General features: G+C 49.1%; 1 protein-coding gene and 3 pseudogenes across 4 annotated transcripts; all 4 read right to left on the reverse strand.

Annotated features, from left to right (window-relative positions):
* Nucleotides 1-247: 247 nt before the first annotated feature.
* Nucleotides 248-1,863, reverse strand: LOC120690763 (annotated as a pseudogene).
* Nucleotides 1,864-14,366: 12,503 nt separating this feature from the next.
* Nucleotides 14,367-15,933, reverse strand: LOC120695536 (annotated as a pseudogene).
* Nucleotides 15,934-16,890: 957 nt separating this feature from the next.
* On the reverse strand, nt 16,891-20,242 carry LOC120690768. 4 transcript variants are annotated; one of them, XR_005681923.1, is made up of 2 exons: nt 17,398-20,238; nt 16,891-17,326 (listed from the first exon to the last, which is right to left on the reverse strand). XR_005681923.1 is itself a non-coding variant. In XM_039973587.1 (2 exons), exons 1-2 carry the CDS (start codon nt 20,138-20,140, stop codon nt 17,321-17,323), a joined length of 1,356 nt encoding a protein of 451 aa, XP_039829521.1. In that variant the 5' UTR covers nt 20,141-20,242; the 3' UTR covers nt 16,891-17,320. The 4 variants fall into 4 exon arrangements, 2 of the variants coding, with proteins under 2 accessions (XP_039829521.1, XP_039829513.1); XR_005681922.1 differs by having other exon boundaries at nt 16,891-17,332; XM_039973587.1 differs by having other exon boundaries at nt 18,791-20,242.
* Nucleotides 20,243-20,704: 462 nt separating this feature from the next.
* On the reverse strand, nt 20,705-23,086 carry LOC120695537 (annotated as a pseudogene).
* Between the last annotated feature and the right edge of the window lie 462 nt (nt 23,087-23,548).

Here is a 23,548-nt window from a genome sequence, read left to right on the forward strand (position 1 = left end):
CACAATAAATTTGTCCACTAGTTGTTAGACAAGAAACTTTGGCCTTTCATATTACAAATAGTTGGTGCATAAATGTCAAGCTACTTTTGAGCCATTGAGCTAAACTGTACCCTACACCCTATGCAAGTTCTAAGACGGTGGTTTTCTAATGCTTTTTTGTTGTTGTTTGATAAATGGTTTCCCAAGTTTGAATTGCATCTGTTCATCTGCAGGGCTAGAGTTGCATCCAGGCCAGTAAGGATCAGCATTTGATACTTGATGCACGAATTTTAGTGACTAGTTAGATAGTAAGATATCTTAATTGCAGCTTACATGTGACTCAGGAGCACCTAACCAATACATAGATGAGTAAAGTTTGATGACCACATGAGTGCAGGTAGAATTCCACAACCAATGTCGGTTCAGTACACTACTACATGGTAACTGACAACAGGAAGAAAATATCAGTAGGCTACATGTTAACTAGAAACCCATGAAGAAGCGTGACACAAAAGCCTGCATCGTCACCAAGCTCCACACCAACAGAATGATACTGAAGAAGCCACAAACTTGGATCAAATCTAGCCAAACAATAGTTCTGTTTAGGTTATAACTTATTAACTTGAAGATGTATGGCCTAAGCTACTCCTGTTTATATAGGATATAAAATAAATCACTTCTATAGTTCTGCATCTCGTCACATGGGAATATCTCAAAGGTCAGCAAATTGATAGAAGACTTACCACTTCATACCATTCTTGGTAACATGAAAAACATGCTGGACCTAGAGTACCTTGGACTTTTGGAACGCCTAGTAGGAAAATGTATCCTTCGGGTGCACCAACGAGGCAACAATCATAATGGACCGGCAACGGAATTGTTTTCGCCATCTGCCACTCATTGTTGCTGTCACCTTCATTTTTACTTGTAGCATAATATAGAGGGGTGTCACGGTTGACATGACTTAAGTTACTGAACATCCCGAGCCTGCCGTTCCCTGTCTCCACAATGAGAACATTTGACTCAGCGTGGTTAGGCGGGAGGTCAACAATGGAGAACTCCATCCTGTTTATATCGAGCTTCAGTAACTCGCTCCTCGAGTGTACTTTCCAGTAAAAGCAGCCATATGCATAGCTGGGCCAAGAAAGCAGTATGCCTTGCCATGCGCTCAAGCTTAGAGCATCCCAGCTTGTAGATGCACTGACATCCCAGTGGCCAGAGCCTGTAGAGAAGACAAGTACCATCATCTTTCTCACGCAACAAGCCCTGCCCAAGACTCTGAATGATGCCTCCTCCCCTTGTTCAGCTCCAGACGGGATAAGGAAGGTCTCAAAAAATTCTACATGTTGTTTCTGGACCTGTACGGAGGCAAGCAGCTCCTCGGGTATGGGAGGCAGAAGCAGGTAACGCCGGGACAAGGGGTCGCACACCGCGAGCTCCGGGAAGACGATACCTTCCTGGGCATCAGGGCTGCAGTAGAGGAGGACGCGACCGTCGCGGACGTCGCGAGGGTACCAGCGGCGCCCTCTGCCGCGCGGGAGGTAGTCGAAGGAGAAGGCGGCGGCGCCGGCGAGAGCGCGGGCGGCAGGAGCGTTGGGGTGGGGCGCCTCGGCTGGTTGGAACCCTCCCAGTGCGGGATCGAGGAAGCCGAGGAGGAGCGGCGGAGGAAGGTGGGGCTGGCGATGAGGCGTCGGAAGGAGATGCAAGCGGTGGAGGCGCGGGCGAGGTCGGCAGGGGAGGCGACCCGGAGGAAGATCTCCTCCAGGACGTCGTCGGTGAGGGCGGCGGTCTGCGGCGACGGCGCCATTTCCTGCGAGGTAGCCGCCATCCGGCGAGGCAGATCGAGAAGGCTAGCTTTAGGCAGTTTGGGCCATTCTGGGTGGGTTTTGGTGGGCCCAAATGAATGGGTGACAGCATAGCGGTTTTTTTTATTTTTTTATTTTTTATTTTCGTTTTTTACAAAAATATATTTTCGATTTGCTATTCCTGCAAATTTCCAAATCGAAAATCTATTTTTGTAAAAAACGAAAATAAAAAATATAAAAATAAAAAAACCGCTGACAGCATATGACTTCTATTAAATTATTCTCACAGCATATGCTTTTATATAAAGTTAACATTAAAAAACAATCACACTCCAAATAGCCATACACCTCAGCAACATGTTTGGTTCCACGTCAGGGTTATAGGTCACTGATAACTTTTGTGCCTCCGTACATTTCTTCTCCAGATGACTTTTGTGACATCTAAATTTTGCATAACTTTAGGTGTGGAAAAATTAATCTTCAATCAAATAATTAAGCTGCAGTAGAATCATGTTATTTTTGTACGAAAAGAAAGGACTTGGAGTCACGCAAATCGCGAATGGGTGACTAGACACTTTTCTTATAAATCTTGGATCTGGTATACATTTAGCTATGCAAATCGCCTTCGAATTTACAGATTTCCATGTCAGGTCAAAGTCATCGACGCATCGACTGATACCGCTGCTCTCATTCTGGCTTGCTGCGGCCTCTTCATCAGTGCTCGATTGCTCATCCGTCCGACTGGATCGTTGTGGCAGCGGCGCCTTGATTAGTTGATTATATTAGAAACATATATACTAATACTAAGCAGGAAAATTAAGATACAGTGTGTTCCTGCCCGCAAGCTGCCTGTGATGCATGTTTGGCAGTTTGGGTGATGCAAGAGTATGCTGTGTCGATCTTGACTCGCAAAAAAATAAGGGGACTACTCTGTTAGTTTTGGTTGGCAAGGGTGCGGCGGCGTGTAAGAACTGTAAAGTGTAAACGGCGTTTAACCTCTTGTCTTGATGCCAATCATTGTAAAGAAGCTCTAATAACAAATACACGATTCACACATCATTTATTTTATTTCCAAACAAACACAAGATTCAGAGGAAACTGAATAAGCGACGAACTGACAGAACAATCGAAAGACCGATGGAACGAACTCAGAAAAGTAAAAAAAAAAGAATTACCCAAACACGCATGGATTATCAAAGACCACTACTGCTCCATCTTTCATCGATCAGTTCCTGGCGCAGAACTTGTCGGCCGACTTGCCGAAGAGGAACTCGTCGGCGACGAACTTCTGCAGGTGCTGGCACTCCTTGTTGACGTCGAGCTTCAGCCTGTCGGCGGCTTCCCGCACGAAGTCGCAGGCGCATCGCTTAGGGAAAGGCTCGCCGCCGACACAGCCTTGGACGCGCAGTGACGCACCCCCGAGCTCGCGATGTCACGAGACGTGTCGGCGCAGAGCCTCTTCTGGGCCACCAGCGACGCGAACCCGACGGGATCGAGCTGCTGGCCGCTGGCGGCTGGCAGCGCGAGGATGCTGGCCGCCAGCAGAATCACCGGCGGCGGCCAGCTTCGTCCAGGGCTTGCTGGTGTTGGGCGCCATTGCACGGGTGTGTGCGCGCGCGCACTGTGCAGGTATGTTTTGTTACGTACGGTGTGGGGTGGGGTGGGGTGGGGTGTGGGGGGGGGGGGGGGGGGGGGGCTGCGTGGCTAGCTGCTAGCAGCTTGCAGTAGCTAGTAGTAGGCAGCTGGATGCCTTTTATAGGCGTAATGCAATGTCCAAATTTGTCCCCAATATGCGGGCTCAGCCAACGGTAGATGGCTGATGGCTCACAACACACCAGTGGAGTGGAGACTGGAGAGTGCATCCTTTGCCTGTTTGAGCGGGGAGAAAGCGAGTGCTCCGGTCGCCGTCGGCGGGGATGGCGGTCTTCCTCGCCTCCGATGGCCCTCTGGGCTTCGCGAGGTGGTGGAGACCGCTGGTCTCTTACCGGTCGGTGGTAGTCCTAGTAGTAGGTCTAGGGTTAGGTTTCCGGCGATACGGCTGAGGCGGCGGCGCAACCATGGAATAAGGTCCTCTCGTGCTCATCCCCGTCTCGGCGGTGCTCTTCTCCGGCGTCGTCGACATGTGCATGGAGGTGGTGCTCCCAGTGTGGAGCCCGTGTACAAGAGGTCTCTGCCGGCGGCTTCTCGGCCCGAGAGGGAGGTGAGTTCGCCAGCCTTGTGTTGCGAGGGTGCGGAGGATGCTGCGGGTGATGCGGAAGCCAGGTGGTTGGATTGGGCTTGGTTTCCCTGCGGTGGCGTTCGTCGTCAGCAGCGAGCTTTCATCCATGGTCTACGGAGCTTAGGGCGTGGCCCCGACCGATGGGCGTTCAGCGACGGCTCCATCTCGTCCGCGTGGATGAGTTTCTACTGCGGTTCACTTCTAAGCCTGCGTGCGAAGGAGCTCCCTCTGGCCTTGGGTTCGGCGGTGGCGGCCAGAGTCGGCGCTTCCCGGCGACGATTTCGGGAGCCTTCCGTCAACAGGTGGTTCAAGGACTTGGTTGTAATTTCTATTTTTCTAGAGGTCCTTTGTGCTTGTAGGGTTGGACGGGTGTCCTCCGTATCTTCCTACGGTGTACCTGTATTCGTACTGGTTCTTGTACATTTTCCTTAGCACTTTAATACAGGTATGCTTGATCAAAAAAAAAATCACCAAACATGTACGTGGGCACCATTTGCAAGCCATTCATGATCCCTCCTGCATTGCGACGCTAGCCGCTGCTGGTAGCTAGCCCGGTACCACCATTAGATTATTGTGTACCTGGTATCTAGCAGGGAGAAAACAAAATCGACAGCAGGATTGCCTGATCAGTAGACGCGCTTGGGACAACTGTTTATTCATGAGTTCCCATCTGACCTCTGATAATATAAACCACACATAGCAATTAACGAAAGCATATCCCATAAGGTTCTGAAACATAAATACGAAAGGGAGGATCGACCCTGATCTGGAAGATAAGATTTTTATGGAGGCATTCAGTACTGAACTACTGATCATCCATTGCAGCCGTTTGTTTACCTGACGATTTGTTTATTTATTGGGAAAAGTCCGTTTTTCAACCCTGAATTATCGCGATCGTCTGATTTTCAACCTTGAACTATGAAACCAGACATCGTACATCCTAAACTAACCAAACCATGCAAATGACCCCCCTGACTGGAATCCACTCCGGTTTTCAGCCTTGTCAGCAATCCGACGTGGACAAAGACGCCCAGTCAGCACCGCACGGGCTACTTAACCCCATCTCACCCATCCGCGCTGGCAGTCGCCCTCTCACTTCCGCCCTCCCCTCTCAAAATTCCCCTCCCAAGCAAGAACCCTAACCCTAGGCGGCGGCGGCGGCGACCACAGCGGCGGCGACTGTGACAGAACCGCCAAGTTAAACAGCTTAGCGTAATGGCCATCATTTAAACGCATCAGGCGCATTAGCTTAATTAAGTGTGACCTGACAGTCTGTTTCCAACCCACAGGCCGATCGAAACACACCAGAAGTCTCGCGCGACGGCGAGCACAGACGGTACTAGCATAATATAATTTCACAAAAATAGATAATAACATAAATATTTATAAAACAGCTTTAAATTTATAATTTACATAAAATAAATGACAGCAGCGAAAGAGAATATGACCTGAGAGAAGGAAATTTGATTGAGAACCAATAAAACAAAACGATAACTATGAACACGTGAGGACGTCACATCGAGCCCACTGATGCGAATACTGGTTAGTTTCTATACCTGCAACAGGGTAAACAACAAACCCTGAGTATACTAATACTCAGCAAGACTTACCCGACTATGGGTATACATAGCCCATTATCTATACATGCAAGGCTTTCTGGCTGTGGATTATTTGCAGAAAAACGTCTAAGGGTGGATCCTTACTTTCAATATTTTAGCTCACATTCTATATAAATTAATATCCTCTAGCCATTTGCAGAACTCTTTCTAAAACAAACATAATAGAAGATCAATTAATAATCTCAATAGTTCCTTCAACATATACATTAATATTCCATCTCATTACTACGATGCGGTGCTGCGATCAAGGTGCTCATATCCGAGAGCGACTGACGGCGAATCGATCCGATTTAACCTTGCAAAGTGGACCTAACGAACACGGCACGTATTAGCCCCGTCGGACCATACGGACCAACCCTTCCCCTCCCCGCCTCGAACTACAGAACCGCCCCACCTACATATAGTCAGCCGGGCTCAACGAGAGACCACCAAAAGTAAACATATGCATCCCAATTCTCTGCGACTACCCGACTCGCCCTAAGGGGTGGTGATGAAGTTCTGTACTTTCGAAACTAGACAGTGCTAGGCTTACCGGTTTCGACTACCTCCTACTCCCGACATGCAGTTAATACAATTCAAACTCGATCACAGGGCCAGACAACGAACGGTCCTTAACCGACACAGACGGGGCTAGCCTTTCCCCGCCCGGTCTCCATTTTCTTTTCCTTCTCCAACCTATTCCAATATTCCATATACTCAAAATAATGAGATATCCTATATCTCGTGAGTGACCAGAAATCACTCAACTTCTATCGAGATCTTATTAAGCATAGCATTTCTATCGTCCTATACATACTAGTATAACTCCAGAGAACCTAGGGATCATGCAACTAGAGTTCCAAATAATTCCTAAACCTAATGCACAAGTAATAGAACCATATATAGGTGTCATAAATTTAAAATAATAGGATGTGCACCAGGGCTTGCCTGGGAGTAAAGTATCACTATAAGTTAGTAGGTTGGAGCTTCATGATAGATAATCCACCAACTTCTGGATAGAAACTAACACACCATCTTTTGAAGTTTTCTCCATCTTTATGTTCCAATCGTCCTTCAATTGATCTACCCTCGTACCTAAATGATATGCATAGATGCACATGCATGCACAAAAGAGGCATAAGCACATATTCTAAGGACGACCAGAAAGTAATGTGTGGTACGTTGTCGTAAAGAAGTAATGTACAAATCGTACTAAGGTTGATCACTCATCCTCACCCGAAGGACTAGTTCATCCTTGAGATTTGTCTTATGAAGTTACTTGCCCTAGTGATTAAAGCTAACAAGGCATCATGGATATCGTCACAAGAATAAGAAATCTACCACATATTAATTGCATCATCTATATACATTAAGTACCTTTAGTTACAAACATGTAAGACTTAAACTACAGTAACATAGGTGAAATTTATTAGGTGGTAAAGGTGATACTTAACATGATAATTACTCTCTTTGGAACTTATCTTATTGGACACTCGTTTACAGAGAACCAAGCATTAGTAACTACCTAAAGAACCAAGGTGGTGTGTATTTAAGTGTAACACCTAATGTTATATTTACATGGCACAAAACAAGATAAATTACACATGCTAGGAACGAAATAAGTTGCACGAGTACAATTTAATAGCACAAACTAATTCTTACTGATTATATCCTGTAATTATACTTAACAAAGTATTTTACATAAATTTATCATGATCTTATATGTAAAGAAACTATTATTTCTAATAGAACAGGCCTAACTACTAATAAAAAATATTTTTGATTTGCAACCTATATGTTCCGAACATAAAATATTTACTAGTGATAAAACAATAGAAAACAACCCTAGCATGAAGTTTTCATGATTTATCAGCAAGCATAATTATTTATGCATATTCCTATTACTCATAAACTATTTATTAAACACTAACCAAGTTAAATCAATAACTCATGCACACGTGCACTAATAAATCTGAAACTTTTACCACATCACATACATCACATGACTAATCTACCATAAAAAATTCATAGCAAAAAGGAGCAACATAACTACATATATGATTTTATCCCTAACAATCATGAATAAAATTCTAGGACAATATTTTTCTACCAACACATGTCATATTATAGGTTCATTGCATAGATCTAATCACAAGGATTCCAAAACATCTTTATTTTCTATTTTATGATTTTTCCATGATTTACTGTGCATTTTCAAAGTTTACAACCACTTAAACTAATATTTAAACTAGAGCAAAAAATATTTAGAAACTGAAGATCAACCTATAAGAAAAGTTGTAGATCTTAGGACAAGGAATCCATCAAATTTTAGTTTGTATTTTTCTAATTTTTCTATAATTTACTATGATTTTTCAAAGTTTCAGCCAATTATTGCAAAACAACACTTCGCAGCACTATTCATTTGAGTCTATAGCTATGCAAATAACCCCCTAAACTTGTTTCAATTCTTGCCCGAGGTCCCTGGTCGCGAAACAGAGCAGGGGCGGCGATTTCTGGCCCGATTCCGGCGGCAGGGCTCAACGGCGGCATGGGGGAAGTTGGGGAAAAGCTAGAGGGACTCGAGAGCTACCTCTGGGTGGTCTCGGTTGATGCCGGGGTGGCCGGAGGAGGGCCAGCGATGGGAGCAGGCGGCCGGCGGCGGCCCTGTGCCGCGGCGGCGGAGCTCCGAAGGCCTTGGGTGACAGCGAGCGGGCCGGGGAGCTTCACTGCGGCAAGAGGATGCGATTTCCGGGGTCGTTTGGGGTCGAGGAGGACCGGAGGTGGGGCCCGCTGTGCTGCAAGGGCGGCGGCCACGGCGTGCGGCCGCGAGCTCGATTCCGGTGAGCTGGTGGCCGGAGCAGCGGTCGGGAAGCTTTACCAGGATGAGGCGAAGCTAGTGGGATGGCTTGCTCGGGCGGAGGAGGGTCGGGAAAGGGTGCTCCGCGGCGAGCTCGGCGTGGAGGTGCGCGGCGCGCAGGCAGCCGGCGGCGCCGGCGTGCGGCGATGGCGTTTGCGCGCGAGTAGAGGAGGCATGGCATGGTCGGGGCGGCAGCGACGTAGCTCGGCTCGTGGCCTCGACGACCATGGCGGCGCACGCGCGAGCGAGAGGCGAGGGAGAGAGCGAGCGCGGTGCCGTGGTCGATTTGATCATGAAAGCGAGCTTGCAGTTCGGGAGGCTTCCCAAAGAATATCTAGACCCAATAGTGCACTATTAGTACTAATGATCCTATTAAGCTCTCAATTAATCTTAATTAAGGTGGTTAACACACGAGGTGTTACAGCGACCCCCACCATAGCGGTGGCGGCCGCACCCCGGCGGCGAGCACGACCACAATGGTGATGCTTCCTTAGATCTGCAGTGGTGCACCCAACCTGTGAGTTCTGGAAATCGCATCTAGTGAAGTAGATGGCCTAGGTGTTAGGGATTAGAGTTATAGAAGGGGGGGACCTGTAGGCATAGCTCTGGTTTTGATGGGTTTTGGCTTGTCTTTTTCACAGCGACGACATGGATATGTTGGGAATCCTCCCTGTTAGGTTTCATTTCAACGGGGAGTTCATCAATGCGGGGGGGGGGGGGCAGATCTGTACTATTGTGGTGGAAATGATGCAATGTCACACATTGATCGAGATAAAATTTCACTTCCAGAGCTTGTGGGTCATTTGAAGGATCATTATGTAGTACTGGATGGAGCCCTTCTGCATTGGCTTGTACCTGGGAAGGCGCTTAAGTTTGGTCTGCGTGCACTTGTGGATGACAATAGTTGCATTGAGATGGCAAATAGCACCGAAGAAGGCTGTGTTGCAGAGGTATATGTTGAGGCCCCAGTTACATAGGATATGTCTGAAGGCAGTGATTATGAAGATGAGGTGGGTTCTGATGAATGGTTAGGAGAAGATGATGCCATGGAGGAAGATGCAATGGACTGAAGATATTGACATGGGAGCAGGTCCAATAGTACTGAGACCAGCAAGGGCTGAAACTGAAAAACAGATTCAGTTTTTGAAGGTCCAATAGTACTGAGACCAGCAAGGACCAGCAAGGGTTTGCCATGTGCTCATGCAATTAGTTGCATCTATTTTAAGACAAATGCACTTGAACCATACATTGCATCATGCTATTCTATATCTGAGTTCAAGAAAACATACACTCACTTCCTTCAACCATTAGAGGGAATGCATAGCTGGCCCATCTCAGATAGACCCAAGCCTGTAGCTCCACCATATGTTAGGATGCTAGGGAGGCCAAAGAAGGAAAGGAAGAGGGACTCAACTGAAAAACCAAAGAGTACAAGAATGTGCAAGGTTGGGACAGTGATAAGATGCAGGACCTGCAAAGGTGTTGGCCACAATAGAGCAACTTGTAGGAAGAGAAATGGTCCTGGAGCTTCAGGTGCAGCCCCTTCAGGTCCTGGAGCTTCAGGTGCAGCCCCTTCAGTTCCTTCTAGTTCAGGTGCAGCAGCTTCAGGTCCAGCAATGCTAAAGATGTCCAGTAACAAGCTCAGCTCCTCTAGTGCAGCAGCTGGTACAAGCAAAAGGAAAAGAAATTCAGATCTCAGTTCATCCAGCAAAGCTCCATCTAAGTCAAATGTATGACATTGTTTTCCTAGAATAGTGCACATAACAATTTATTTGTGATCTAATATATTCAAATTCTGTGTTTGCATGCAGACTGGGAAGCAGAAGGCAAAGACAGGTATTACTAAGACATCAGCCATGGCCAAGGTGTCCACAACAAGAGGTGGTACTGCTTCTGTCATGCTCCATGCACAACTACCCAACTCTCAAGCTAGCTCCAGTGTCACTGTTAATGTATCCTCAGGATCAGCATTTAGTAAGGTCAAAGCCCAAGAGCCATCAGGGAAGAGGAAGACAACAAAACCTGCCAAGTTCAGTAAATATTTGATGCTACCTCCTTCTGGTCCTGCTAAGAAGTAATGCAAGAGTGCTTTGAAGTTACTTTGTCTCTGAATTTGATGTAATGCCAAAACTGTTGGCCTAGTATTTGTGGTGTGTCCGAACTTGATGTAATGCCAAGACTGTTGGCTTATTTGTGGTGTGTCTGGACTTAATGTAATGCCAAGACAGTTGGCTTATTTGTATGTTGTTTGGACCTTATGTATTGCCAAGACTTATGGCTTATTTCTGTGCTATCTGTTTGCACCTTGCAATGTGCCTTAATTTCATCAAACTGTTATTTCAGCAAACTTAATTCATGACTGCAATTTTGAGGAAAGGCATAAATAGCAGTACTTCACACCATTACACAGAAATTTTGACATAGAGTTCCAGCCTTTTACATAGCATTCACTACCAACACATAAGACCGACCACAACAGCCATGCAAACAAAAATTACAAGCCTAAGCACAACTCTCTCCTTCTGTAACTTTTTCACAGTTGTCATCAGTTCAGAATTCGTAGCTTCTTTTTCAGCTATTTGGATCTTCAGAAGGCCAATCTGTTCATATGGTCCCTGCAGAGCATTCTGAGCAGCTGCAATCCCTTCTTCCATCTCCTTCTTCTCCTTCTTCAGTGACCTGACGGCATCGCGCAAGTCTCTGATCAGCTGAGCTATGAATGGAGTCATCGTGTTGTCCTCGTACCACCTCCAGAAATCACATCCACCAGCCTAAAATCAACAGGGGTCACTCAGCATTTAGAACGACAGCTACAAACAGGCCCACAAAGTACCATCGAATCAACTCACCTGTGCAAAGAAGCACTTTAGATACCTCCGTCATGGGTTCTCGTCACTCCAGCATATCCACCTTGCCGCCTTGGCTCCGCACTTGCAGTTCACCGCGGGCTCGTACTCCAGGGGTCGCTCGCGGTAGGGGATGGGAGAGGAGTAATCCTCGATGTTGTAGCCGCTCCATGCTCAGGACAAGCTGCATGAGTTCCTCGAGCTCCTGGATGTCGCCATCGGTGTCGTCATGGCCGTGCTCGCCGCTGTGGTCGCCGCCGCCTAGGGTTAGGGTTCTTGCTCGGGAGGGGAATTTTGAGCGGGGAGGGCGGAAGTGAGAGGGCGACTGCCAGCGCGGATGGGTGAGATGGGGTTAAGTGGCCCGTGCGGTGCTGACTGGGCGTCTTTGTCCACGTCGGATTGCTGACAAGGCTGAAAACCGGAGTGGATTCCAGTCAGGGGGTCATTTGCACGGTTTGGTTAGTTTAGGCTGTACGATGTCTGGTTTCATAGTTCAAGGTTGAAAATCGGACGATTGCGATAGTTCAAGGTTGAAAAAGACTTTTCCTTTATTTATTTGTTGCCAAAAAAGAATGTCAAACAGAAGGAACTAACGCTGCTGTAATTGTCATCAGTACTCATCACAGTATCCATGTATGCTCTCCGGTAAACAGCACATGACTATGACAAAAAGCTTACCACTTTATCCTTGAATTCTTCTGGGCGACATAGATTGTTGGCAACCAAAGTACAGGTATGCAGTGCACCACGAACAAGTAGGAGCGGGTTAGTTTATGAATTTATCCTACTGATCGATCCTTCGAACATTGAAAGTCTTAATCCCAAGTGATAAAAATGGTGATTCTACCATATCAAGGGATATTGGATTGTCTGCTAGGAAAATGTGTCCTGATTCCATATATCACCCAAAATTGGCAAATTAGCAGGCAACGGGATTCTATTCTTCAAATGCCATTCCGTAGCATATATATCGACCACTAGTTGCCAGCATATATTTTGTAGCATAAAAAGGCAACAGCTAGCACTTGGTGAGTTTAATTTAATCTAGCTGCAGCAGTCATCAATCATCATACATATATATGCTTTCTACATAAATCAGCGGGCATAAACTCCTGACAGCTTCGCTTTTAAAAGAAATGTCTCATCATACACACGATTCAGATTGGCAGCATTTCAGATATATAAACCAGCTACGCGACTAAGTTTGGTAATTGTATCAGACTGAACGGTTCATCAGATCGCATCAGTGGAATACACAGGGATGACCAGGAACTCCTTGAAACGGAGAAATACAAATAAAAGGCTGCTCCATCATTGTCAAGCTCCACTCCACACCCAGCAGCGAGGCACCAAAGAAGTCCCCCACGACATGGATGCAACTCTAGCCCTGCAGCTGAACAGATGCAGCGCCCATTATATTATCAAAGCAAAATTAGAATTGAAAACCACCGTCCTAGAACTTGCATATATAGGGTGTAGCCGTGTAGGCCTGTATCACGTAGGTTACAGTTTAGCTCAATGGCTCAAAAGTAGTTTGACTAAAAAACAAAGGTGCATAACACTTCCTTTTCCTGAGAGGGTAGCAACTATGTATTTGTAATATGAAAGGCCTAAATTTCTTGTCAAACAGCAAGCAAATAAATTGGTTATGTAACATTCTCTCTTTGATTCATGATACGCAAAATATATATTGTGGAATGTTCCATGACATATGATCTCCGTCCTGTTACATGGCACGACATGGTGAACACATCAGCAAAACGAACAGGAATTCTTTCTTTATGTGTTTTACTTCTGCTGCAGTAGAGATTACTTAGGTTCTAGAAAATTTATGTTTTTTTAGAAAAAACATGTTAACACAAGAATTTTAAAACAGACTCTACGTGGTAACCACAAGCTAAGGGACAAGACTTTGGATGAACCCAAAATCAATCAATATAATTGTACATCATCATAAGGTTTTAAGGCTTAACATGTATGCTAAAATTGTAAATAATTCCTGCATCATTCACAAGACAATAACTTAACACTACTAAAAAAAGCTTTTCCGAGGCGGTTGAAAACCATTTTCCGAGGCGGGCAACCCAACCGCCTCGGACCAAACGTCACGGTAAATGTGACCTTTGCCAAGGCGCTTATACGCCCACCTCGGTAAATCAAATAAACAACTTAAAAAAAAGAGAAAACCCGCCAAGCCCATCACGGGCCCGGCGAGCCCATCCATGCCCCAGATCCGGGCCGCTGCCGGCGCATCCGCGCCGCCGCCGCCAGCTGCGGCCTCGCCCACGCCCGCCGGCGCGCCCGCGTCTGCGCCGTCGCCGCGCCCCCACTGGATCTGCCGGTGCCTGCCTCCCCCGCGCCCGCCGCCGGATCCGCCTCGCCTCTGCCGAATCATGGCTCCCCGCAGCCGTATCCCGCCTCCCCGCCGTCGGATCCCGCCTTGCCGGCGAGGAGGAGGAGGAAGTCGGGGAGTTCCGCGCCGGGGAGAGGCGCGGCCGCCGAGGGCCTCCCGGCGCCGGGGAGGGGCGCGGCCGCCGGGTCCTCCAGCCGGCGGGAGGGGCGCGGCCGTCGGGGTCTTCCTGCTGGGGAGGGGCGCGGCCGTCGGGGCCTCCCACGCGCCAGGCCGCGCGGATCCGGCCTCGGGCCGCGCCGTCGCCGGACTTGGCCGCCGGAGTTGGCCGACGAGTCCCGCCCTTAACGCCGGAGGGCGTCGGGGTGAGGGGAGGAGGAGAGGGCTGGTGGCTGGCTCCGGGCTCCGAGTGCACGCGCGAGAGAGAGAGAGAGGGGGGAGGGAGAGAAAGAGAGTGTGGAGGTGAGGGGCCGCGCCGGATGGGATGGGGGTGGCGTGGGTTAGGGTTAAGTTTTCATTTTCACTCTGTTCGGCAGCTCCAGCAGCCTCCAGCCCAACAGTATTTTTCTCTCACATCGCTCCAGCACCAGCTTCCAGCCACCAGCCAGCCAACAGTATTTTTCTCTCACACCACTCCAGCCACTAGCTCTAGCTCTAGCCCAGCGAACAGAGTGTTTATAGATGAGTACCGCAGTGGGCTGCGGACCGAGCTTGAGTTAGGCCGGTTTTTTTGAGGCGGTTGTGTTATAGATGCCCGCCTTCATAAATAATTAACCGAGACGGTTATTTAAACCGCCTCGGTAAATAAAATATCTGTCTCGGTTAATCCATTTTGCGAGGCGGTTTTTTGTAACCGCCTCGGTTAATATAAAATAACCGCCCTGGTTAGCTGGGCATTAACTGAGGCGGTTAAAAATTGTGCCCGCCTCCGAGCTGATTTTTAAGTGCCTCGCAAAATAGAATTTTGTAGTAGTGTAAAGTCTGCGGATCGCAAAAAGTCAGCATACGACTATGATAAAAACAAAAGCTTACCGCATCATATCCTTGTAGACTTCTCGGTGACATAGATGGTGGGAAACCAAAATATGGATGGATAGAACGATAGGGATACCTCATCGTACCGAACTCCTTCATAGTGAAAGTCTTGATCTCATGTGAAAAAGCTCGTGACTGGCGTCCTTGAATGCCTACTAGGAAAATGTATCCTTCGACAGCTGCATTTTCGATTTCCCACTTCTCATAACCGGTGGGCAATGACATTGTATTCTTCAAATGCCACGCGTAGGCCTTGTCACCATCATTCTGCAGAAAGGTGTAATAATCCAAAGATTCGCAACCAAAATCATAGCTAAACATCGCAATCTTGCCTTCCTCTGCCTCCACAACGACACGCTGCACATCCTCGTGATTTTTAGGTGGGAGGTCAAATGGTGGAGGACTCCATTCTTCTCGTGTCGAGCTTGAGCAGCTTGTTCTCCCTGTACACTCTCCAGTAGCAGCAGTGGTAAGCCCAGGATTGATGTGAGCTCAACACGTGGCAGTCCTCGTCGTCTGGTGTGACCTTCAAGCCCAGAGAATCCCAACTGGTACAGGCACCGATACTCCAGTGGCCGGAGCCTGAAGAGAAGACAAGCACCAGAGACTTTGTCACGCTACGCGCCCTGTACATCACTTTGAATGGCGTCTCCTCCGTGTCCCCAGAACTAGAAGGCATAAAGGAGGCCTCGAATTCTTCGAGATGTGTATGTTTTGGCTCGAGTTGGACGGAGGCGAGTAGGCCGTCAGTAATGGCAGGCAGAAGCACGTATTCCCGGGACAAGGGATCGCACACGGCCAGGTTGGGAAAGCCGAAATATTTTTCATGATAGGCAAGGAGTACGCGGCCGTCGCGGACGTCGCAGAAATCCCACTGCTGCCGTCGGAGAGGAGGGATGTAGCGGAAAGAGAAGTCGGCGGCGCGGTGAAAAGCTTGAGCGACAGCAGCATTGGGGTGGGGCGTCTCGACAGCTCGGAAGTGGTGGTAAGGACGCTCCTCGGGATAGGGTCGGTAGACGAAGTAGAGTACGCCCAGGAAGAGCGGCGAGTGGAGGGAGCGGTAGCGGCGGAGGAAGGTGGGGTCGGCGATGAGGCGGCGCACGCGGTGGACGCGCGGGCGAGGTCGGCAGGGGAGCCGACGCGGAGGGAGATCTCCTCTAGAAGGTCGTCCGAGAGGGCTAGCAGCGACAGCTGCGACTCCGTTGCTTCGAGCCGCCGCCGAACCGGACGGGACGGTGACGCCATCGCTAGCGAACCTCCCGCCGCCGGCGAAGAGAAGAAGAGGATCGAGGGTTTTCGCGTAGCCTAGCTCCTCGGTAGCGATTTTTATTTCTGTTTTCTAATATAGAAGAAGTAGAATGGGCTGCGAGAAATTCCGTTGCTGGGCCGGCATCTGGCCCAGGCCCATCAGACCGTCAGATATACCATTTTTTTTTTTTGATTGAATCGCCGTCAGATATACTACCATCAGTAGACTACGGGATAACCTGAAACATCATATACACGCGCGAGACAGAAAAGGCCTTCTGCTCCATCATCGCCTAATCCACACCAACAGCATAATGCCTAAAACCTCAAAAAAAAACAGCATAATGCCTAATACACTGACCACAGAAGCCGCCGACCTGAATAAAGATCTTGTCCTGCAACTGAAAAGAGATTAGCGACATGGCTACCTCAAGAGTGTTACGCTCGGTGGATTCATCTCTGCAAGAGCTTGGATGAACTGACATGTCGAATTCTGAACAATGCGGTGAATGTCTTACATTGGACACCACACCATTTTTTTTGGGGTATCCTTAGGTGTTACCAAAAGAAAAATATAAACGGTGTATCCACATGCATCGAGGATGAAGTTCCGTCTTCAGTCGAGAGCGGACGGTTCTCGGACCATGTTAGAGAGCTTAACAAGATACCACAATGCAAGTTTATCATAGTCCTTCAATGTAAAACCATTTTACTGTAGTTTTGCATGGACCATGCTTTGTTTCTGGAATTGTTCAGTGTTTGTTTATTTTGTTTCCTTGGCATGTGGATTTTTCTTATTGTTGCCCTGCGCCTAACAAGGAAGCAATTGCTTGGATCTTCCTAATCCTAGGCGATGCTCTACTTTATTTGACTATATTTGCAGGTACGGCCAGTGACCAATTTCAATTTGGTCATATCCAAATGCAGCATTGTTCCTTTCGGATGAAGATAGGCTTACTAAGAATTTTGATGGCCTGTCATTTGGCCACCTGATGCCTCCAGATCAGCGTAGATTTCTCCGTGAGTTTTGTGAACAGATCAGTGAGCCACGCATATCAAACAGTAATGACTAATGATCCAGCATTGAACTGGACTGAGATCCACATCTCTGCAACCAGCATTTCTCTACAGTTCATCATCAGCAGGTGTCATTCTGCACAAAAGCAGAGTAGGAGTGCTAGTGCAGCGATGAATACCAAGGCACAGAGACGACTGCAGGTTGTGGTTGCTATACAGGTTCTGGCAGAGGCGTCGTCGCCGCCGTGCCCCGAGGAGATGGAGACAACAGGGGCGTACCCGTGGCCCATGGTGGCGCTCTGCCACTCTGCTCCTGTGCTCCAACCAGCAGCAAGGCAACGAAGAAGACCCAAACCTGGATGGGGACCTAGTCCTGCAACTGAAACGGATGCGATTAGTACATAGAAACTGTTGGTCCCTGCAATCAAGGGCCAGGTAAGCAACCTGGTCACCTTCCTCTCCCTCTCCTTAGCTCCAAGGTAGAAGAAGAGCTGAGCTCTTCTGCACACACATACACTCTGTTGTCTGCTCTCTGCGCTGGCTGAGAGCTGAACACTAGAATGTGGCAAGAATGAACTGCCTTTTCTCATTGCATTGCATTCATATTTATACACCATTGCTACCTACTCTAAGGTGCTACCAGTTATGGCTAATAACTTCTATCACTATCTGAACATTAGTGGCCTAGAGCCATAAGTCAACAAAGGCTGCAAGTCAACAAAGGCTGCTAGCAAACTGCAGACTTCCTTGACCAAAATCAGAAAAGGGACAGCTGCAGATTAAGTCTTACAGAAACCACCAAGGTAGAAAGCAGATGCAGTGAAAAGTGTTTACTTTTCCACAGTTTCAGTGCCAACTGCCAAGGCTTAGGAGTGGACAGTTCAGTTTAGCTGAATCGCTCCAAAGGGGGTTTGACTCAAAAGCAATGATGCATAGCACAAATGATGGTTCATCATTTTATTGCAGTCAACAGCGATGTAAAGTCAACACATCAATGATTGCAATTCGAAGTTAGAAACTGATGACAAAGGTCAGAATGTTGTTCCACCAAATTGACTTGTGCAGACTGCAGCCAGCCCTAGCTAGATTGAACACAACGCAAGATCATGGCCAAGGCACATGCCTGAGAAGTATAAACGGAAGCCTGTTTGGCTGAGCTTAGGCTCATAAGCCAGTATTTCACAGCAAACATGCTCAACAAGGTCACAGGCAGGGATGCAAGATTTGCTTTCTCTAGGTCATTTTGGTTGTCAAAAGCCCATCAATTGGAACTAGTCAGGATTAGAAAGGTAGGGAAAAGGGTGCAAATAAACTAAGACAGTAACCCATCTAGTACTCACTAGCATCCCTTGACAAAAGGATATATACTCCTCTCAATTTTGAAATATTTGCACTAAAAGGTTGAAGATAAATTAGTGCTACAAAATTATCTTTCTAATTTTGTGATCCTCTGGAATGGTCCATGGCAAACAATTTTGAAACCTGGCATTAGTTGAATATAAAACAGAAAACAGAGCATGGATCATTTTCATGAGTGTGATATACCTTTGCTGCAGCAGAGAGTTCGTTATACCAGAAAAATATTTTAATATGAATCGCCTACAAGTCTCTAACACAAGCAGATAGTCAAATAGCAGATGCGCCACAACTCTACAAGGTGACCAGGACCTAGATAATACTTGGATAAACCCAGAACCAATGTTATACCTCAAAAAGGTGTAAAGGCCTAGCATCTACACTACAAATCTAAAATTATTCCTGCATCACAGTCACTTGACAGTAAATTAAAGGTCTGGGAAATACAAAAGACTGGCAAGAATTATGATAAAAAGCTTACCACTTCATATCCTTGAATTCTTCTCGGTGACATTGATGGCGGGAAACCAAAAAATGGAAGGGCATAGAGGAAGGGAGAGGTTATCTTACTGACCATCTCAATTTTGAAAGACTTAATCTCAAGTGAGAAAAACAATGAATGTCCTGCATCCTGTTCTTTTGGAGTGCCTACTAGGAAAATGTATCCTCCAGCTGGACCATTGATTAAGCATCCACAACTAATATATTGGGCTGGCAATGGGATGATGCTCTTCATATGCCACTCATGGGACTTGTCACTGCCATTTTGCAAGTTGTAATATTCCACAGATGTGGCCCCATCAATAAGTTGACTAAACATTGCAATCTGGCCTTCCCATGCCTCCACTATGAAGATATTCTTATCATCATGATCAGGAGGGAGGTCATATTTGGATAACTCCATAGTGCCCATGTCGAGCTTGAGCAACTTGTTTGTGCAGTCTACTTTCCAGTAGAAGCAGCCATACACGCATTGTGAACTCAGCGTCAGCGAGTCTACTAGTTCGTCCATGCCTAGATCATCCCACCTGGTAGATGCGCCAACAGTCCAGTGATCAGAGCCTGAAGAGAAGAAAAACACCACCAATTTGGTGTCGGAATGCATCCAGCACATCACCCTGAATGATGTCTCGTCCTCCATGCCCCCGGAAGAGACAAAGGAGGCCTCGGAATTGAACATGTCTTCGTTCTCGAGCTCAACGGAGACGAGCAGGTCGTCGGTCATGGGTGGCAGCAGCAGGTACCACCGGGACAAGGGGTCGCACACCGCGAGTTCCAAGGACAAGCGCCCCTGCTCCCTAATGTGGGCGATGCGCCTGTAGTAGAGGACAAGGCCGTCTCGGACATCACACGGAAACTGGGAATAGCACCGGTGGTGGTTCAAGCTGGTGGAGCTGGTGGGGACGAAGTCGAAGGAGAAGTCGGCGGCGCGTGCGACCGCGCGGGCGACGGCAGCGGAGGGTTGGGGCGCCTCAGCGGGTTGGAAGCCTGCGGGTTGGGAGCTTGCGAAGCTGATGAAGCCGAGGAGTAGCGGCGGGTGGATGGAGCGGTAACGGCGGAGGAAGCGGGGGTCGCCGATGAGGCGGCGGAAGGAGACGCACGCGGCGGAGGCGCGGGCGAGGTCGGTGGGGGAGGCGACGCGTAGGAAGATCTCCTCGTGGAGGTCGCTGGTTAGGGCCGGCGGCGGCCGCTCCGGCTCCGTGGCTTCGAGGCAGGGGAGGATCCGGCCAGCCCTCGACGCCATACGCGGTGAAGGGAGGAAGGGGATCGAGGGTTTGGAGTGTGGTGGAGGGCGTGAAGATTTGGGGCAAATTTTGCTGCAGGATATCATTATTTTGTGACTTTCTCCGTAAACTATTAAAAAATTGTGAAGACTCCACCAGTTCAAGAAGCAGAGCTATTCACCCTGTTCGCTAGACTAGAGTGGTTGGGTGGGGCTGATTTATACGAGGGAAGAGTACTGTAGCGATGGTGGTACTTTAGCGGTTGGTGCTGTAGCAAAAGGTTACTGTAGAGTTCCAAATATCAAGAATCTGACCATATGCGGTGGTACTGTTGCAACAGTGGTATTGTAGAACTGGTCCGGCTGGACAAACCAAGTTAACAGAGTGATTATTTTAATCAATTTATTTTTAGAGTAATGGGAAATGACAATTGTGCCCCCTAGTGCATTATCTTTTTTTCTGACAATTGGCACAAGCAGGGAGAATTTAGGTCCCTTTTGACACAGCTCCGCTCGGGCGAGCTTCAGCTTCGTGATACAGTAAATAGACTGTTACATACTGTAGCAAGAAGCTAGAATGGCCAAAATGAATTGAAAAAATGGTGAAGCTGATGAAGCCAGAAAATCGAGCTTCCCAGCTTCAGCTTCACCTCGGCACAGTACTGCTACTACTATAGTGTCAGAAGCCGCAAACGCCGAAGCTGCACAAAATAGGGCCTTAATCTTTTACCATTATAATGAAAGCTACCTTCTGAGATAGCACTCTTATTTTTGGCACTGCAGAATTAACACGGAAGAGAAAAAATACTTATAATTTTATCACTTTGTTCCCCGTGGACGCAGCGCGGCAGTCCAAGTAGGCGCCACGTCACCTCCCACCCCGCGCCCTACTCGAGCCCTTTTATCCAGCCCGCGTGCCCAACTCTAGCCCAATCCGCTCTCTTCCTCCCCTCCTCTGCTCCGCGACGAAGAGCCAGAAACATCGTCACGCCGACAAACGCCAGCGTGAGCGGTGTGGCCAGCGCGCGCGGCGGGCACGGCCACCGCCGGCGCACGGCCCACCACCCCTCCGCCACCGCGCACGCCCCGTGCAGCGCGAAGAAGGTGGCCGCCTCCCCCGTGGGCGGCCGCAGCGTGAGGTACGAGAACATGGCCTCGTGCATCTGGCCGGACCCGGCGAAGGCCGCAAGCACCCCCGCAGGGGCGCCGAGGCGCGCACGCACGAGGCGTAACACGCACGCCAGCCTCCTCCTCTGCGCTGGGAGGGGTGGCCGCGGAGCCCCAAGCCGCACTGCGCGCCGGGAGGGCCCTCCCGGCCGCCGCCGCAGCGCGCTGCCATGTCCGGCTATCGCTACTCCGATGAAGGATTGTGACTGATGAAGCACGCCATTGACAAAAGGATAACACCAATTCTGTAATTCAGCGTCGCACTTACCAAACGCCGTAGCTGTGGCTTGATTGTTTCATTCGATTTGTTCCTTGTGCTGGTATTTCTGCAGTAATTGAGGATTAAAATTTTGGTTGCACAACTGTTCTCGGCTCGTACCACATTTGCACACTTGCGATTCCTCGGATGGCTGAAATTGGTTTTGATTTCAGTAGATGGTGAAAACTAAGCTGAGACGATGAAGGGCAGGGGCGTCGATTTTCTTTCCAGGCAGGGGCTCGCGGCCATGGCGGCGGACTCGGCGAGCCCGAGGCTCTGGCGCCCCGCGGCCGCCGCGGCCGCCCTGGGGTCCCGCAGTGTGACTGGGAGCGTGGCAACGGAGGTGAAGGCCGGCAGCGGGAGGGACGGGTGGAGCGGGCCCTGGCCGGAGGCGAGGAGCAGGAGCCGGAACTCGGCGACCCAGGCGAGGAAGAAGAAGGTGGAGATGGCGCGTGGGGCGCGGGTGGAGCGCGCGGAACACGAGCGGGGGCAGAGGGAGGAACGTGAGCACCGGGAGGAGCGCGGCGAGGCGGTGCAGGCCCGGGCGGAGCCGTCGCGCGGCGAAGCGGGCGTAGGCCATGCACGCAGTCACCGCGGCCACGACGGGCGCGAGGCTGCCGCGGCGGCGGCGTAGCAGCAAGGCGGAGGCAGAGGGGCAGTCGCGGAGCAGAGGAGGGGAGAAAGCGAACGGGATTCTCTGAAGTACTGAAGCAAAGTCAGCTAGTACTGTAGCGGTGACTTTCGGTGTATTTCCGGCCGTCTGATCTGAGACGGATGGACAGGATTGATCGCTACAGTACACATGCTACAGTGCAAAACAGTATCTTTCTGAACAGTGCTCCCGTGAACAGTGACTGCTACAGTGATTTACGGTAGGGAATACTGTTCATCCAGACTCATGATACTGTTTATCTTCGTGACTTTGCTTCGTCAAGTCAGTGAAGTTGAACCCGGGAGAAAGAGAGTGGATTGGGCTGGAGCTGGGCACACGGGCTGGATAAAGCTCGGGTCGGGCGCGGGGGCGGGAGGTGACGTGACGTGACGTGGCGCCTAGTTGGACCGTCGCGCTGTCGTCCACGGAGGATAAAGTGGTAGATCTGTAAATATTTTTTTTCTTCCGTGCTAATTTTATAGTAAAAAAATAAAAGTACTATATCAGGAGTGGTCTTTGATATAATAGTAAAAGATTAAATTCCCCCACAAGCAGAACCATAGCATGCGCTGCTCGCGAACAGAAAGCGGCGCCGATTCTTCCCGGCCGACAGCGACTGCGCGCAGCATCCTCAGCGTGCAGCCCTTCGCCGGAACGGATCGAGCTCCTCGTCTTGCGACTCAGCAGCTCCGTCTCCCAGTGACGCTGCTCCTGGCGGCACCGTACCCGCTCCTGTTCTCTGGAGCCCATGCGCGGCGGCAGCACCCGCTCACGGAGGCGACCCCTACGAGCAAACTCGTGGCAGCCGTTCTCTCTTTCAGAGGTGGCCCGTTCCCTGCAGATATGGCGCCCGTTTCCGGGGGGTGCGGCGCAGGCGCGCGGCAGCCGCGGTGTCCTCGGTGCTGCCCCTACAGCGAGTCTGCAACGACGAACTCTCCCGCTGATCGGTGCATGGTAAGCGGATGTAGTCATCCATCGGCGCTTGCAGCCACAAGTTAGATCAGACGATGAGCTTGCTACTGGCCGTACAAGCGCTTTTGGAGCGGCGGAGATCATTTGGCTTGCTGGATCGAGTTCCATCTCTGACTATTTAGCTCAACGATTTTGGATGGTGGCCATAGCGATTCTGCATCCGTGATCATCTAGCTATGCAATTTTTTGAGTATTTTGTGCATTTTCCTAAGCTAGCCACAAGAGGTTATTAGCCTCGGGAACGATTTTTCTGAACATCTTTTCCTTATCATCCGAAGATTGTTCAGCATGCTCTTCCACATAGGAAGCTTGGCAAAACAATGTCAATGTTTGCTGACACAAAGTCTGTTTGATAGACAAGGGTCCACTGGTCCGAGATAGGTGTTATATGATCTGTTGGCGGTGGAAATACTGTTATATGACCCACAGCAAATCACCATGGATTTATAGTGTTTTGTGGCAAAGA

Source organism: Panicum virgatum, chromosome 2K (assembly GCF_016808335.1).
Source record: "Panicum virgatum strain AP13 chromosome 2K, P.virgatum_v5, whole genome shotgun sequence".
NCBI classification, from domain to species: domain Eukaryota; kingdom Viridiplantae; phylum Streptophyta; class Magnoliopsida; order Poales; family Poaceae; genus Panicum; species Panicum virgatum.